The 17,253-nt window shown below is 38.2% G+C and overlaps 1 protein-coding gene across 2 annotated transcripts; it reads right to left on the bottom strand.

Annotated features, from left to right (window-relative positions):
• Positions 1–1,423: 1,423 nt before the first annotated feature.
• LOC127432581 (tyrosine-protein phosphatase non-receptor type 11) lies at positions 1,424–16,465 on the bottom strand. Of its 2 annotated transcripts, XM_051683856.1 has the most exons (17): positions 16,243–16,465; positions 14,443–14,560; positions 13,473–13,595; positions 12,279–12,473; positions 11,968–12,160; positions 11,583–11,702; positions 11,123–11,236; positions 10,934–11,030; positions 10,744–10,823; positions 8,875–9,033; positions 8,562–8,693; positions 8,325–8,479; positions 8,132–8,199; positions 7,377–7,528; positions 7,060–7,172; positions 2,549–2,649; positions 1,424–2,333 (listed from the first exon to the last, which is right to left on the bottom strand). In XM_051683856.1, the coding sequence occupies exons 4-16, from the start codon at positions 12,365–12,367 to the stop codon at positions 2,580–2,582; spliced, it is 1,542 nt and encodes a 513-aa protein (XP_051539816.1). In that variant the 5' UTR covers positions 12,368–12,473; positions 13,473–13,595; positions 14,443–14,560; positions 16,243–16,465; the 3' UTR covers positions 1,424–2,333; positions 2,549–2,579. The 2 variants fall into 2 exon arrangements, with proteins under 2 accessions (XP_051539816.1, XP_051539815.1); XM_051683855.1 differs by lacking the exon at positions 14,443–14,560.
• Positions 16,466–17,253: the final 788 nt, after the last annotated feature.

The raw sequence follows: 17,253 nt of genomic DNA, 5'->3' as shown, positions 1-17,253 counted from the left end.
CTGCAAGTTGGCAAAGACACTTTTTTGTAAAGGCTATGAATGAAGTACAGAAAGACTTGCTGACACCAAATGCTGTCAGAGTGTGTTCGAAAATACAAGGAAAGATGCAATAACTTTCTAAAAGCACATGCGAAAAGCATTTTAAATAAATGAATTACAAAATACTGCTGACATCGAATGCAATAAGAAACAAAAGTGAATATTAAAGTGTTAAAGGAGAAAAAGAAATCGAAAATCAGAAGACAGCATTGCAAGAAAATGTAGGCATGTGACTCTGGAAAAACAATACAAATATAAATCAAGTTTGTCCATCATAGAGGGCCCTTACAACACTTTTCAGACCCCTAATTTATCCAAAGCTCTTTACAAGCTAGAAATCACCAGGGTAACAAATGTGCAGTCACTTTAAAAACAGTGATTTGGAAATTTAAGTTCATACGGTGCTTGGTAAGCAAGTACTACACATATTTGTTTTAAAAAAGACAGCAAAATATAATAAAAAAATTCTAATATGCAGGTTTTGCAGCCAAGCAAAGACAACTGCAGGGTGACCTGATGCACGCAGAACAGTAATTCAGTTACACTAACAAGCCAGGAATCGGGGGACAATTTGTCCCATGAAAAACCTCCTCAATCACAGAACTCCGAGTCAGGACATCTCTCTTGAAGGGGACTAAAGGCAAACGCGAGGGTGTCCTGACCCGACTGGACTGAAGTTCTCCTGCAGTTTAGGAGCAGAATCTTAAGGACGCTGGGCTTTACGTGAAGGCAGAGGACGAGGAAATAAGCACAGGATTTGAATTACGCATACTGGGACAATACTGATCCTTCCACCTGATACTACAAGGGATTGCACGTTCAAGTCTGAATTTAGTCTACCGATAAGATGGCGCTGGCACTAAATGAAACCTGTCAAGAACATGTCATGCTCATATTTCACACTGAAATCAAAAGAAAGCAATGAGAATGAGTTTTGAATCAAGAACATGAAGTCTATTTTTAGGACCATTCAGATTTTTTGCTTTGTGACATTCTTTTCATGACAATGAAGCAAATTTCCCTCCTAAATTCTCACCATTGTAATGTGATAAAAATATATATATCTCATTTAAATGGTAAAATACTTATGCACCATGGTAGTATTTGCTGTAAACAGACCGAACTAATGTACTATAGTAATGAGAATCACCATTGAGAATAATGGGAATTCACTGCAAAAAATAAATAAATAATTTTTGTCTTTTTTCAGTACAAATATCTAAACATTCTTAACCCAAGAAAAAATGACTTGAGATCCAGAATGACATAAGATGTCTTGTTTGCAGAGAAATCTAACAAAATGTAGAGGAGTTTGTGCTTTAAATTTAAAAAAATGCCAATGGGGTAAGAAAAAATAAAAACTTTGTTTTCCTGTTGAATCACATTTCTTTTGCTTTTGCTTTTACCACATTGGCAATTTTTATTTTTTATTTTCTTATAAGCTTAAACATTAATAAATTGTGTTCGATTTCTCTGAAAACAAGGCAAAATACCTCGTCACTTCTTAAGTAAATTGATCTTGTTTTAAGAATGTTTACATATTTTTACTGGAAAATAAGACAAAAATGCTCAGCATTTTTGTACTTTTTTTCCCCCAGTGCACACAAGTAAAACATTCCAACGCATCACAATAAGAATTGGGGGGAATTATTTTCAATTGATGAAAAAATCTGGACAGTCCTAATAAACTCACTTCATTTTCTGAATGCAAAATATTTAAATTCATATTTCTTTCTTTTTGATTTGGGGTTGAAATAGGACCTGAACATCTTTTCATTAGTTTCAGAATATCCTTTCCTTGCCGAGAATCCCTTGTGTTTTGTTCCCGATTACTTTAGTAAAAGACGACGTGATTATTTCTGATACTCCGTCCCCTTTCCGTTAGAATATCATAATGCTTCTCAGAAAGTGTTCTCGCTTCATTTAAAAGAGAAAGGCAAAAAAAATTGAACGAGGGATTATTTTCAAGATGAATAAAAATGCTAAAGCTTTCCCACACGCGCTGAATTTAGCCTGAATGAATCTGAGCAAAGTCCACATCCAAAAGAATGTGATTTTGCAGGGGCTGTTTTGGGTTTATTTTAGTATAAGGCGTCATGATAGTCACAGTGGTTTCAGAGTGTGGGGTTAAAAGGCTATGCATCCAATTCACTCCATCCAGATGTCTCTGAGCTCATGTGGACCGCTCGCTAGACTTTTTTCTTTTTTTTTTTGTCTTTTTTGTGTCATCTCTCCGTATATTTACGGTCACATCTCAGGCGTTCAGGAGCGGCTGGCAACAACAAAAGCACTTCCTGTCAACACAGAAAAACAGACGTTATTATTGTACAACTATTGGGCTACAAAAAACACTAAAAGCCTATTCACAAGCACCATTCACTTTCATTGCATTTTTTGTCCATATTATGAAAGTGAATGATACTGACATGTTGCTTAACATCTCCTAATAAAAAAAGTGATGAATCTTTGGGACAGTTGATGAGTTCAGGTGTTTAGTGAGCAGAATTACCCGTGTTTTAAACAGTGCTGGAATCTGAATCTCATCTGTGACTCTTCTGCTGCTGCATCAGTCCCACATTCTCATACACACGAGAGCTGTCATCACGCATACTGTAAAACACAAACAGCAAATTCTAACAACCACAAGAAAAGGCTGATTTGTGAATTAATTTCTCATATAATCTATTAAAAGGCCCATACTGTGGAAAATAGGATTTCCCTTCTACTTCTGAAATAAACAAGTTTGAAGAGTCAATATTAAACATTAACCAGGGGTGGACTGGGAAGAGAAATCACGGCCCATTCGTTCCGTTTCGCTGCCGGCCCGGTTCTCCCGATGGCCAGTCCAACCCTGATTGGCCCCAAAGTGCGTCGGCCCACCGGGAAAATGCCCGGTATGCCAGATTACCAATCCAGCCCTGACATTAACTAAAAGTACACTGGAAAAAAAAGATGCTTTGAATTTACTTGATTAAATCATGTACATCTGCTTCAAATAATTAAGTTACATCAACATAATTTTTCCCGCTTAGTTTAGCTCACAATTAATCGAAAAACTAATCGTGATTACGGCTGCCACGATTATGTAATTGTGAAAATTGACGATTACAGTGTTCAATTTATGTCTGCTCCTGTTGCGTCAATGGTTTCTAATAACAACATGTTTCTGAAGCAGTTGAGTATTCTAACCAATCACAGACATGTCCGACGCTTTAATTAGTCCTCCATCCAATCAGTAATGACACCTGATCCTAATGTGCAAGTTTTAAACCATCTGATGCCCACATGCTTGCTTTATGATCCACCTCTGTTCACGGTGGCACACTAAAGTTAATACTGAAGAAACCTCACCTGACACTCGAAAAGAAGCTGTAGAACAAGAGCGAAAAGTACTTTGGAATTATTTTGGATTAATTGCATATTGCACTGCTCGCTTTGAACGTAGATGTTAAATACACTGCAAATGAGCATCACGACAAAACTAAAACGCTACCGTTCTAATCAAGGTATAGATGCAGTGTAAACAATTGATTTATTATGCTGATTACACTGCTTAGTTTTTAATGAGAGCATTCGCGAGAGTGCAGAACTTTGTGCAGAGCGTCACTGAGCTTGCGCTGAACTGCAGGGCTCAAACAGTAAACCTGCAGTGAGTGACGGCAGTCATTGTAATGGGAGAGTTTGTCGCGTTGCTCGATTTCTGTGTACAATTTATTAAAAATGTAAAAACAGGGGACCTGTGTAGCTCAGCAAGTAAAGTCGCTGACTACCACCCCTGGAGTCTCGAGTTCGAATTCAGGGCGTGCTGAGTGACTCCAGCCAGGTCTCCCAAGCAACCAAATTGGCCCGGTTGCTAGGGAGGGTAGAGTCACATGGGGTAACCTCCTCGTGGTCGTTATAATGTGGTTCTCGCTCTCAATGGGGCATGTGGTGATTTGTGCGTGGATCGCGGAGAATACCGTGAAGCCACCACATGCCCTACGTATCTGCGGTAACGCGCTCAACAAGCCACATGATAAGATGCGCGGATTGACGGTCTCAGACGCGGAGGCAACTGAGATTCGTCTTCCGCCACCCGGATTGAGGTGAGTCACTATGCCACCACGAGGACCTAGAGTGCATTGGGAATTGGGCATGCCAAAATGGGGAGAAAATAATAAATAAATAAAAATGTAAAAACAGTTTTGTTCCGTCATGTTAATAAGTAGGCCAATGTGAATTTGATTTGTACAAAATAGCAATAAAGTAATTAAGCTTAAGTGTTCTAAGCTTGTTTTGGAGGTGTAGCCAACATAAAGAATATGGCATGAATGGCATGTTTCACGAATCACCGTAATTGTTATCACGTCTGCTCTAATAAGACCCATTTGCCACACAGCTGCTATTAGTAGATTTAAAATGTACACGAATCACACAAACTCTGATCACAAAACTGCAAATGGCCAGATATGATCTAACAATGATCTTACATGAACAAAATCACCATTGAAGATCTAACGGGGTGAATGGGCACCCGTCTCGCCATCATAGCACTTACTGAACGCAGTAATTAACTTGGTCAATTTAAATCGGCTGTTAATAAGTTTGAATATTGAATATGTCATATTATTTACTGTACGTAGACCAATAATTTAAGAGGTAAAGGAACATTGCATGTTTTTGATTTTATATCACCTTTGTCAGGCTTTAGAGGGGTGTTATTGTGTGGGGATGTGTGTTTATCAACCTGTTACATGTCACACAGGCATACTGAATCAAGTAAAAACTGGTTTTGTCAGTACTTCAGAAAGAACCTACATACAGTATATTTCTCCTATGCCACAGATATCCCTTTAAAATAACTTTTATTTGGCCTAACATTAACAAACATTATTACAATATTTAATGCTTGAAAGATGCTTAAAAGAAACTGGAGCGCAGCTCATATCCACCATTGAAATCTGCTACTCTGAAGAACCGCACGGTTGCTTACTTTATGACGTCACGGTAATTTAATCTTTTAACTGACATTTATAATCGCGATTACAATATCAAGGGCAACAATCTGCAATTATGATTTGTCATAATCGTGCAGCTCTAACTCTTTATCAGAAAACTTAATTTGTTCAAGTAATTTCAACATAACAGAAAAAAGGTATTTTTAAGTGACCAAATTAAGTAGCCTTTGAGTGATTTTATGTGTCCCTGACATGATTTATTTTTAATCTATTTACTACATTACTGATTTTTATAATAAGGTTAAGCTAGCTAACTTTTAGCTAGCTAAAGCATATGTTAGCATGCTAAATTAAGTAATAATTGGTCCTTGAGTACAGAAACATACAGCATGTCCTCAACCTAAGCAAAAGCGCCGCTATTCACCACAATGGTTACCCAGCGTAAATAACTGAACATTAAAACCATCAAGTGTTGAGTTTCTTTACTCAAGAACATATTCTTACTCAAAACACATAAAATAGCACTTAAAAGGGATAGTTCACTAAAAAATGAAAATTCTCTCATCATTTACTCGACCTCATGCCATCCCAGATGTGTACGACTTTCTTTCTTCTGCAGAACACAAATTAAGATTTTTTTAGAAGAATATTTAAGCTTTGTAGCTCCATACAATGCAAGTGAATGGTGGCCAGACCTTTGTGCCTCCAAAAATCACATAAAGGAAACATAGAAGTAATCCATATGACTCCAGTGGTTTAATCCATATCTTCTGAAACAGTAGGATAGGTATGGGTGAGAAACAGATCCATTTAAGTCCATTTTTACTCTAAATCTCCACTTTCACTTTCAGATGTTAAAGTGAAACTAAACAGGCACCACATGTGACTTTCAGAAGTAAAAGTGAAAGTGGAGATTTAGAGTAAATAAAATAAAAAAAAGACTGAAATATTGATCTGTTTCTCACCCACACCTATCATATCACTTCAGAAGACATGGATTAAAACACTGGAGTCGTATGGATTACTTTTATGTTTCCTTTTGGAGGCACAAAGTTCTGGTCATCATTCACTTGCATTGTATGGCGTAACAGAGCTGAGATATTCTTCTAAAAATCTTAATTTGTGTTCTGCAGAAGAAAGAAAGTCATACACATCTGGGATGGCATGAGAGTGAGTAAATGATGAGAGAAGTTTTATTTTTGAGTGAACTATTCCTTTAATTTCAAGTGGCGGAGGACGATTCCCAGTTGCCTCCGCGTCTGAGACCATCAACCCACGCATCTTATCACGTGGCTTGTTGAGCGCGTTGCCATGGAGACATAGTGCGTGTGGAGGCTTCATGCCATCCACCGCAGCAACCACGCTCAACACACCACGCGCCCCACCGTGAACGAACCACATTATAGTGACCACGAGGAGTTTACCCCATGTGACTCTACCCTCCCTAGCAACTGGGCCAATTTGGTTGCTTAGGAGACCTGGCTGGAGTCACTCAGCATGCCCTGGGATTCGAACTAGCGAGCTAGCGAACTCCAGGGGAGGTAGCCAGCGTATTTTACCACTGAGCTACCCAGGCCCCTTCAATTTTATTTAATTGTTTAATGTCACCATAACTACATATCATCTAATTGTTACACATTTAAAAATATTTCCTTCTTTAAATAGCTTTAAATATAGTTAGCTGCTTGTTAGTGGCTTGTAGTGTAGCTAACTACTTTTTCAAATGAGTAGCTTGACTGTAGTTTAACTACAGTTATGAGTATCTTGTTGTTTGGGAAGCTACAGTTTCAAAGTTGCTCAACCATGAGCTCATTAACATATGCCCACCCAAATGTACATATCAACATCTATTCAATATTCAGCAGCTTGTCCCCGCCCTGATTAACTCCAGTGTGAACTACACCGATCCCCAGAGGTTAGCCAATCATAACAGAGGTCATTTACATATAGACGCCTTAAAGGTACAGTAGAAAAACGGTTCAATTGTAAGGGTTGGAGAGAGGGTGTAAAATGGAAAAAATTATAATGATGGACTTAAAATGTTGTTACTTCATTTGCTTGTTTGGTTTGGTGTCAGACTCACTCAGCACAGGTTGCCGTTGGCGTGCAGGGCGGCAGAGGGCTCTGGTCTCCTCCAGTGAGGTCAGACAAAGAATATTTGATGTTGGTATACTCGCGTCCTTTAATTTTACTTTTCTGAAAGACAAACAAGCAAAGGAAACAGTTTATCATAAGTCAGACTCTGCAAAAGATGGATGATGTCATAAACCTTCATGACAATTTAAAGCTATATTTAATGCACTATTGTCTTTGTAATGCCACTTATAGAGCTAAATATCCTATTGTAGTGGATAGAATGTATTTACACAACGTAACATGTCCACACACGCATGAACACACCTGTTCCTCCTCAATGCGGCGCTGCAGTGTCTCAATATAATGTTGCACGGCCATGTAGATGAATCTATACTGCGCCTCTGTCTGTACCATTCCTGAACGCTGAGATCGAACCATCTGGATAGTTTTGGGCACGTCGATGTCACAGTCCACTCCTGCAGAACACAAACCACTGGTTAGATCGTTGGAACAAAAATAGAAGTCATTATTATTGGGCTCCAATTTTGACTAAGGGGAAGTTTGCAGTTGGTAGTCTCAATTTAAAGGTTACAAAAGGACCTAAATGTGTCATAAAAGTTGTCCATGAAGCTTGTGCATCACTTTCCAAGTCCTCTGAAGGCAGATGATAAGTTTTGGTAAGAAAGAACAGACAATTTAAGTCACAAACTTCTCTCATAGTGCTCATGAATGCACATCAAACATCAAGATTTTAGCTGATTAGTTCACAAATACCAGCCTGATTATTTTTATTTTTCCAGTGAATAATGACTTTCAGTCAGTTCCTCATACAAACCTATAGTATGGCTTCAGAAGGGCTGGAATATAGCACGAGTCATATGGACTAATTTTATGTAACTTTTGTGTCTTTTTTTAAGCTGAATAGATCCTGTCCCCATTGATTAAAACTGCTTGCAAAAAAAAGAAAGTCATACATGTTTGGAACAACATGACGATGTGTAAATGACGATAATTTTTTTATTTTCAGGGTGAACTTTTCCCTTTATGAACACAAAACAAATTGGCTGCTCTGACTTTACCCTTTTCTCTGATGATATCAATTAAGATGTCGATCACGATAAACGTTCCTGTTCGTCCAATTCCAGCACTACGGAAGAAACAGAAACAAACGTTTTTAATCAGCGTACACACTCGAGCATACACGGCAGGAAACAGCATATTATAATCAGCCCAGATAGGTGTGAGGTGTGTTTCTGAATGTGTTCTCATCACCTGCAGTGCACCACGATGGGTCCAGCCCCTGTTATGCTCTCCTGCTTCATTTTTACTTCTTCCAGGAAGTCCAGCACGCCGCCGGGGTCTGCGGGCACACCGTGATCGGGCCAGGCGCGGAAATGATACTGCCACACTGTACGTTCAGTATTTCCCTGCATAATCAGACAGATCGCAGGTGTTACATACAAACTCTTGTGTTTTTGGGTGATGTAACAGTATCAGCGTTTACCGTACCTGTCCAACTTTCGACAGCTTCAGCTCTCGCAGAATGTAATCATGTGCCAACGTCTCCTTAACGTTCCGTACACGCATGGCTCCATACTCTTTCAGCGCGGACACGTCAGGCCAATATTTCACACACTTACTCTGTGCAGAAAGACCCAAATTCAAACATTGCACACAGAACTTTAAGAAAATCCTGTAAATATAAATACTACCAGACTTTATCTGATAAATATTTCTGTGAGCTGTAAAGAAAAATCGAATTGTTTCTTTATAAAACAATTAAAATGTTTCCAAATTGTCATACCATTACAAATGACCTCACCTTTCCCCGTTCCACTTCTTTTGTTGTCATGACGATAACTCGAGAGTTCTCCTGGAACACCATTCTCCAGAAGTCGCTGATGGTGTTCTGCAGGCAGCCCTGTGTGGCGATGTAGCTCCGCTTCAACTTTGAATTGTTGCACTTGGTCTCAATTTCAGGCTGCAGGGCCAGAAAAACTGTTACAGCACTTTAAACACACTTTTCACATAGGCACAGCACCAACCATAACTCAAATATATCCTGATCTGTTTTAAAACTTCAGCAGCTGATACTCATGCCGTTCATTTTACTATGACACAATTGCTGTAATGATGTGATCATATTATGACATCTTTAACTATCATAGTGGCATCATTGTGCCATGACACCATTCATTACCATATTGACGTCAATATACAATGACATCAATGACTACCATGGTGACATCATTATACTATGACATCATTAACTTCCTTGGTGAGGTAATTATTCTATGACATCACACACTACCTTGATGACATCATACACCACCTTGATGACCTCAATGACTACCATGGAGACATTATACTATGATATAATTAAAAACCTTTGTCAGATAATTATACTATGATGTCATACACTACCTTGATAAAATTAATGGCTACCAAGGTGACATCATTAACTTCTTGGTGAGGTAATTATTCTATGACATCATACACCACTTTGATGGCATCAATGTCTACCATGGTACCATCATTATACTATGACATCATTAACTATCTTGAAGACCTCAATGACTACCTTGGCGACATCATTATACTATGACATCAAATACCCCCCTGATGACATAATACACCCCCTTGATGACCTCAATAACTACCATGGTGACATAATTGTACTATGACATCATTAACTACCTTGGTGAGGTAATTGTTCTATGACATCATACACTACCTTGATGACATCATACACCCCCTTGATGACCTCAATGACCACCATGGTGACATAATTATACTATGACATTATTAACTACCTTGGTGAGGTAATTGTTCTGACATCATACACTACCTTGATGACATCAAACACCACCTTGATGACATAATACACCCCCTTGATGACCTCAATGTCTACCATGGTGACATAATTATATTATGATATTATTAACTACCTTGGTGAGGTAATTATTCTATGACATCATACACTACCTTGATGACATCAATGACTACCATGGTGACATCATTATACTATAACATAATTGACAACCTCTGTGAAGTAATATGCAAGCTTTATGACATCAAACACCACCTTGATGACATCATACACCCCCTTGATGACCTCAATGACTACCATGGTTACATCATTATACTATGACATCAACAACATCTGTGAGGTAATTATACTATGACATAATACATTACATTGATGATATAATTGACTTCCATGGTAACATCGTTATTACGACATCATACACTACCTTGATGACATCAATGACTACCATGGTGACATCATTATACTACAAAATTATTCACTACCATAGTGATGTATTTATACTACTATACCTTCATGACCATTGTGATGTCATTACACTATGTCATCACCCATGACTGTGATGATGTCATTATACTATGTCATCACCCAAGACTGTGATGATGTCATTATACTATGGCTTTTTTGTTGATACACCATAAGTGCACAGCTAAAGTAAAATGGCAGTCAAAACAGTAAAATGTGTAGAGGCAGCAACCTAGCTCCCTTTAACTGCTGAAACAACGGATATTTGGGAGAAGTCTGAACTTTCATAAAATTGTAATTTTTACTCGTAATTACAAATCTGAAAACAACGCGAACAGTTTTTACTAGTTGAAAACTTGTAATTATGGTAATTACAATATAACATGAATGCATCATTACCATGATGAGGTTGGCGTTGATGTAGTCGGATCCTGGCTCGTTTGCGTCACCGTCGTCCACTACGACTCGCGTGTGGTCGACTGAGTGGGAGACACAGAAACAAGCGTGTTAGTCATGATCATTGGCTCATTCACATATGATGCGTCACATACTGAGAGTCTGTTTTTAGGAGCCGATGATGTTCACTCACAGGGTAGAATGTTCTTATATCGGTTCTTGTTCTTGTTTTCTGGCCGCTGTCCCTCTTTGCGACTGTAGAGCAGTTTACACTCCTGCTGTTGAAGCGTCTGTGTACACAGAAGTACAAATGACTCCCATTTCACACATTGACAGATGATTGGTTAATATGACACCAAACAGAGTGCTGATCGGCTCTCACCTCAAACTCTTCCCAAAAGCCTTGTTTGACCTTATCGGTGGCCTCTGCCAGCTTGCTGAGTTCTCGCACCCGGCTCTCGATCTCTGCAGCGTTGATGCGGGTCGTGTTCAGAGGCTGCACAAACACATCAACATGTTACAAAAATGTTTAACAGGCTTTTTCACCAAAAAAATCATCATTTACTCACATTAAAAGGTATCATATGACCTCAGAAGACTTGAAATATAGCGCACAAGTCGCAGGAACTACAATCCATTTTTGGAGCTTGACAGTCTCTGTATGCTTTAACTGAATAAAAAAAAGAGCCATTTGCACATTCTAAACTTCTAATGCCAAACTTCTTCATCAACAACATGAAGTTGAGTAGATGACAGAATATATTCCTTTAACCCAAAACACATCCTAAAGGCCCATAAGTGTGCCTCAATGTAACAAAAATGGTGAACGGTCATTAACACACCTGTTTGAGCTGCAGGACTGTACCCAGCGTTTCCACCATGGGATTTTTCTTGTAGTGTTCCACCAGATCTGTGAGAGAGTCGAATTTCTCTCCACCACCAACGTCATACTTCAGATCATGCTGAAAACACAATAATATCCCACTTATATAACAGAACACAAGGAAATAAGCTCAATGTCACCGTGTTTTGAAACCAGATATACTGATGAGATGAATAGTGTGTAATTTCTAGAAAACCTTTGTTTGTTGCATTGTTGCAATTCCATATGGTGATGCTAGTGGCTCAGAAATTACACACTACACCTTTAAAATAAGGGTAAGTGAAAGTATTTTAACATCCACAAAAATAACATGTTTCTCCCTTCAAGAAATCATCTATCGTCACCTGGCAGCGTATCATGACGTGGGTGACTTTGGGTTTGCTGTCGCTGCTGTCCATCTTGTCGTCGCCAGTCCGTACCGACAGCACAAAATCACCCGGGTGACTCTGACTTTCTCTTACCAGGAAACTTCCATTTTTGCCCTTCTCTGTCAACAGCTTCTCAGCCTCACGACCAGACAGGTGACCATGAAACCACCTTGCAGACAAAGACAATGTCAGAGGAGGGCATTTGGGCACCAATAAAACAGCCGTAAAACACGACTCTCTCACAATCGTGACAGGACAGACAGAAAATGAGCTACGAATGTTCTCACCTCTCTGAAGTGGGATCGGCACAGTTGAGCGGATATTTGAGCTCAATGACATCTCCATTTTTCTCTTTCAGTTGTCCGTGGTGTTCCATGTAATACTGCACCAGCTCAGCTAGCGTGGCAAACTTCTCTCCCCCGTACAAATCGTAATAGTCTCCCGTGTTCTGGATCTTAATGTGGGTGACGGCGCCATTTCGCCTAAAAAAAAATTTTTTAAAAAAGAGAGAGAACTTCTTACAGTGCTCAACAATAAGGATTTTTTTTCTGCTTGCCAAATCAGGCCAGAACTTCAGATTTGAACTTGCTCTGCCAACATTTTTACTGGCCCCTCCAAAATAATAATAATAATTATTATTATTATTATTATACATGATTAATTGCATTATTTTTTTAACACACTATTTATATAATTAATCACACTGAATTAATGCATTAAATCGACAGCCCTAATTATTATGTTTTTCATTTGTTTCTGATTTACCTTCCATGGCTATTTTCATGGCAAAAAACTAAATAATAAAAGGTATTGTTTTGATTTGCAATAATAGCTGAAAATTTTACAGATGCAATGTTTTGCAGTTTGTATTTTCTACATTAGCCAACAACATAAAATTACCTTGTTGATATTTAAATCAGCAGAATTTACGCTCTTTACAGAAATGGCGGTTTTGTTAGAGACAGTACCGGGTTTTAGCACGTGTTCAACAAATCAATGTAAATACTTATAAATGGTACAAATTATGCAAATATACAAAACATTATATATGAAATATAATATCATATTTATTTATTAAATACATGGATTTGTTCATTTTTAAAAAGCCCAAATGTGAACAAAATGATGAAAAACTAATAAAATCTAATTAGTCAATGTAATATTTTCGTAATGTACCTAGTTGGAAGGTCCCCTGTATAATTAACAGCATTAGCTGGAAGATCATTTATTTCATATGTAAGCAGAAGGGACATTGTAACTGATATAAACCCATATGAATCGATATTAAACTGAATCGAATCAAAATTGGAATCGAAAGCTTGTGACTAGGAATTGAATTAGGAAATCTATATCAATACCCAGCCCTAGAAACTGAATTTAAAGATTTTAATTTAATAAAGGAGGAACAAGTCCAAATTGTTTTTGTGGAAATCAACATTATGCAACAAATGCTTAGCTTGTAGTTTATCATCACTTCTCACCTGACAGAAAGCGTGAAGTCTCCAGGGTTGCTTTTGCTAGGACGGGCCAGAAAACTGCCATCTACACCACGAGTGAGTAGAAGGTTCTCAGCCTCCACTCCGGTAATGTTGGGATGGAACCACCTATCATCAGAAACACGACACTGTCTATTAGCATGTGCAAAAGTGACTTCGGTATATGACAAGTAAACAGAATAATTATCAACACAAAGTACTACATACGATGTTGTTGAATAATCTTTTCAGTCAGATCATTGAAGAATGTTTTGTTATTTTTGTTCAGTAATGTGATTGAAGAACTCTACCTTATCAATTTGGTCAATTATGGCAAATAAATCAAATTTAACATGAATGACTTCAGAAATGTCTGCAAATATTCTCAAAAAGATTACAACACTGAAAGAAGCTACAGATGCACAACAATGTAAGATATTAAATACTCCTTTGCATATTACATATTTTAAAAAGTGCAATATGCATCTGTGTACATTTAGAGTGGCCCAAAAAGTATTTGGACACTTAATTTACACTTTAAAAATGTCTGAATGCATATCCATTGCATTAGATAACAAAATATCAAAGCAAGTGTCATCAGCATCCATCTATCTATCTATCCATCCATCTATCTGTCTGTCTATCTGTCTATCTACAGTTGAAGTCAGAAGTTTACATAAACTTAGGTTGAAGTCATAAAAACAGATTTAATATTAGCAAACTATAGTTTTGGCAAGTCGTTTAGGACATCTACTTTGTGCATGACACAAGTAATTTTTCCAACAATTGTTTACAGACAGACTGTTTCACTTTTAATTGGCTATATCACAATTCCAGTGGGTCAGAAGTTTACATACACTAAGTTAACAGTGCCTTTAAGCAGCTTGGAAAATTCCAGAAAATGATATCAAACCTTTAGACAATTAGATTCTGATAGGCTAATTGGAGTCAACTGGAGGTGTATTTTAAGGCCTACCTTCAAACTCAGTGCCTCTTTGCTTGACATCATGGGAAAATCAAAAGAAATCATCCAAGATCCAAGTCTGGTTCATTCTTGGGAGCAATTTCCAAATGCTTGAAGGTACCACATTAATCTGTACAAACAATAGCGCGCAAGTATAAACACCATGGGAACGCGCAGCCATCATACCGCTCAGGAAGGAGACGCATTCTGTCTCCTAGAGATGAACGTAGTTTGGTATGAAAAGTGCAAATCAATCCCAGAACAACAGCAAAGGACCTTGTGAAGATGCTGGAGGAAACAGGTAGACAAGTATCTATATCCACAGTAAAACGAGTCCTATATCGACATAACCTGAAAGGCTGCTCAGCAATGAAGAAGCCACTGCTCCAAAACCACCATAAAAAAGCCAGACTACAGTTTACAAGTGCACATGGGGACAAAGATCTTACTTTTTGGAGAAATGTTCTCTGGTCTGATGAAACAAAAATTTAACTGTTTGGCCATAATGATCATCGTTATGTTTGGAGGATAAAAGGGTGAGGCTTGCAAGTCGAAGAACACCATCCCAACCGTGAAGCATGGGGGTGGCAGTATCATGTTGTTGGGATGCTTTGCTGCAGGAGGGACTGGTGCACTTCATAAAATAGATGGCATCATGAGGAAGGAAATTTATGTGGATATATTGAAGCAACATCTCAAGACATCAGCCAGGAAGATAAAGCTCGGTCACAAATGGGTCTTCCAAATGGACAATGACCCCAAGCATACCTCCAAAGTTGTGGCAAAATGGCTTAAGGACAACAAAGTCAAGGTATTGGAGTGGCCATCACAAAGCCCTGACCTCAATCCGATAGAAAATTTGTGGGCAGAACTGAAAAAGCGTGTGTGAGCAAGGAGGTCTACAAACCTGACTCAGTTACACCAGTTCTGTCTGGAGGAACGGACCAAAATTCCAGCAACTTATTGTGAGAAGCTTGTGGAAGGATACCCAAAACATTTGACCCAAGTTAAACAATTTAAAGGAAATGCTACCAAATACTAACAAAGTGTATGTAAACTTCTGACCCACTGGAAATGTGATGAAAGAAATAAAAGCTGAAATAAATCATTCTCTCTACTATTATTCTGACATTTCACATTCTTCAAATAAAGTAGTGATCCTAACTGTCCAAAGACAGGGAATGTTTTCTACGATTAAATGTCAGGAATTGTGATAAACTGAGTTTAAATGTATTTGGCTAAGGTGTATGTAAACTTCTGACTTCAACTGTATTTATCTATCCATCCATCCATTTATCGCATGTCTAATGAAAACAACGTTGACCTTATGTAGGGCAGATCTTAACCGCAATCAGCTAAATAAAGTCAAATGATGTTTATTCAACCATACTGCTCTCATTTCACACTTCTCTCTTTCACACACACACACACACACACACACACACACACACACACACACACACACACACCATGTCCTACTTCATCATCTCTCTGTCTGTTGTCAAATCTGCCAAAACACAGAATTACCTGTCAAATTACCATAAATAAACGTGTCTTTTACTGTCTTAAAATCCATGACATTAATGTAATTCCTTGTTTCAAAGACTCTTTCAGACTAAAACATTTTCAGTCTCGTCCTGTTATGTTACAATCATTTAATGCATGGCATTAAACACGTTCAATTCGCGCTCAAGCCACTCAAAATATACTAAAAAAATACATTACTTGGATTTATCATCAAAACAAGAGGCAATAAAGTGATAAGAAATGAGAAATAAAGAGATTATCGTGTTTGTTTTGCTAGTTTCTCACCTCCGGGATGTCATCGCTTCCTCACTCTGTTTACTGTAAGTTCACTTACTTTCGGGGTCAAATCTCAGTTTAAATCGACAGTCCGTATTTACCCCGTCATACGGCAGCGGGTCCCGCTCGGTTCGGGTTCGGACAGACGGACATGAGCGAATAAAAGGACGGGAGACAGGGAACGAAAGCACTAGGCCGTGGCCGCGGACAGAGTTTTCTGGAGTCGATTGGAAAAACGTCACCAAAGCTGCGACACACGGCGCGACGCACTGACGCGCCCTCTAGGGGTGGAGAGAAGAACAACAGCACAAAACCAGATCTTCATATTTGACGGCGCTTCAGTGCATTAACAAAAAAAGTAATTAAAAAATACCGCATTACTATGGTATTATTACCAGTGTTAGGTGTAATGCATTACTAAGTAATTACTTTTCAGACAGAGTAATTAGTACAGAAATCTAATTACACTGTAGAAGATGTAATTAGTAGTTAGCAATTAATTACTTTTTTAGAGTAACTTTCCCAACACTGACTATTACTATTAGTAAAGGTATTATAATGCATTAGTAAGGTTTACAGACATTGAAGTCTTTGAAGTACCTGGGGATAAAATGTTAATACCATGTAATTATTCCATGTTGTGTAGCCTATCGAATCATGGTAGATAGTTGGTAGGTAGTTTTTCACTATTTGTAAATAGCATTTTTTAGTTCATTGTCATAATTAGTGGAAGTGTGGATGGCATGTGCTGTCAACATGGCAGCGCCCGTGAGGGGCGACCCACATAATGTAAAATTAAATCGCCTTAATTGAGCTATTGGCATGACTGGCGTCTTCATCTAATGTGAGTGTACATCATTTTAAACATATTTCAAAAATACATGTTAATCATTTTAAAAGGTTATATTAAAACTGACTGAGTGCACCTTTAAATGTCTGTACAACAACAGTAACAGCATCTTTTTTGTTTTTTCTTTTTGTTTTTTTGTAAAAGAGTGGGACAAATTACTGTGTTACGTT

Source organism: Myxocyprinus asiaticus, chromosome 42 (genome assembly GCF_019703515.2).
Source record: "Myxocyprinus asiaticus isolate MX2 ecotype Aquarium Trade chromosome 42, UBuf_Myxa_2, whole genome shotgun sequence".
Classification (NCBI taxonomy): Eukaryota; Metazoa; Chordata; class Actinopteri; order Cypriniformes; family Catostomidae; genus Myxocyprinus; species Myxocyprinus asiaticus.
Note: the sequence above shows the minus strand (reverse complement) of the source record. Positions and strands in the feature narration are given on the sequence as shown.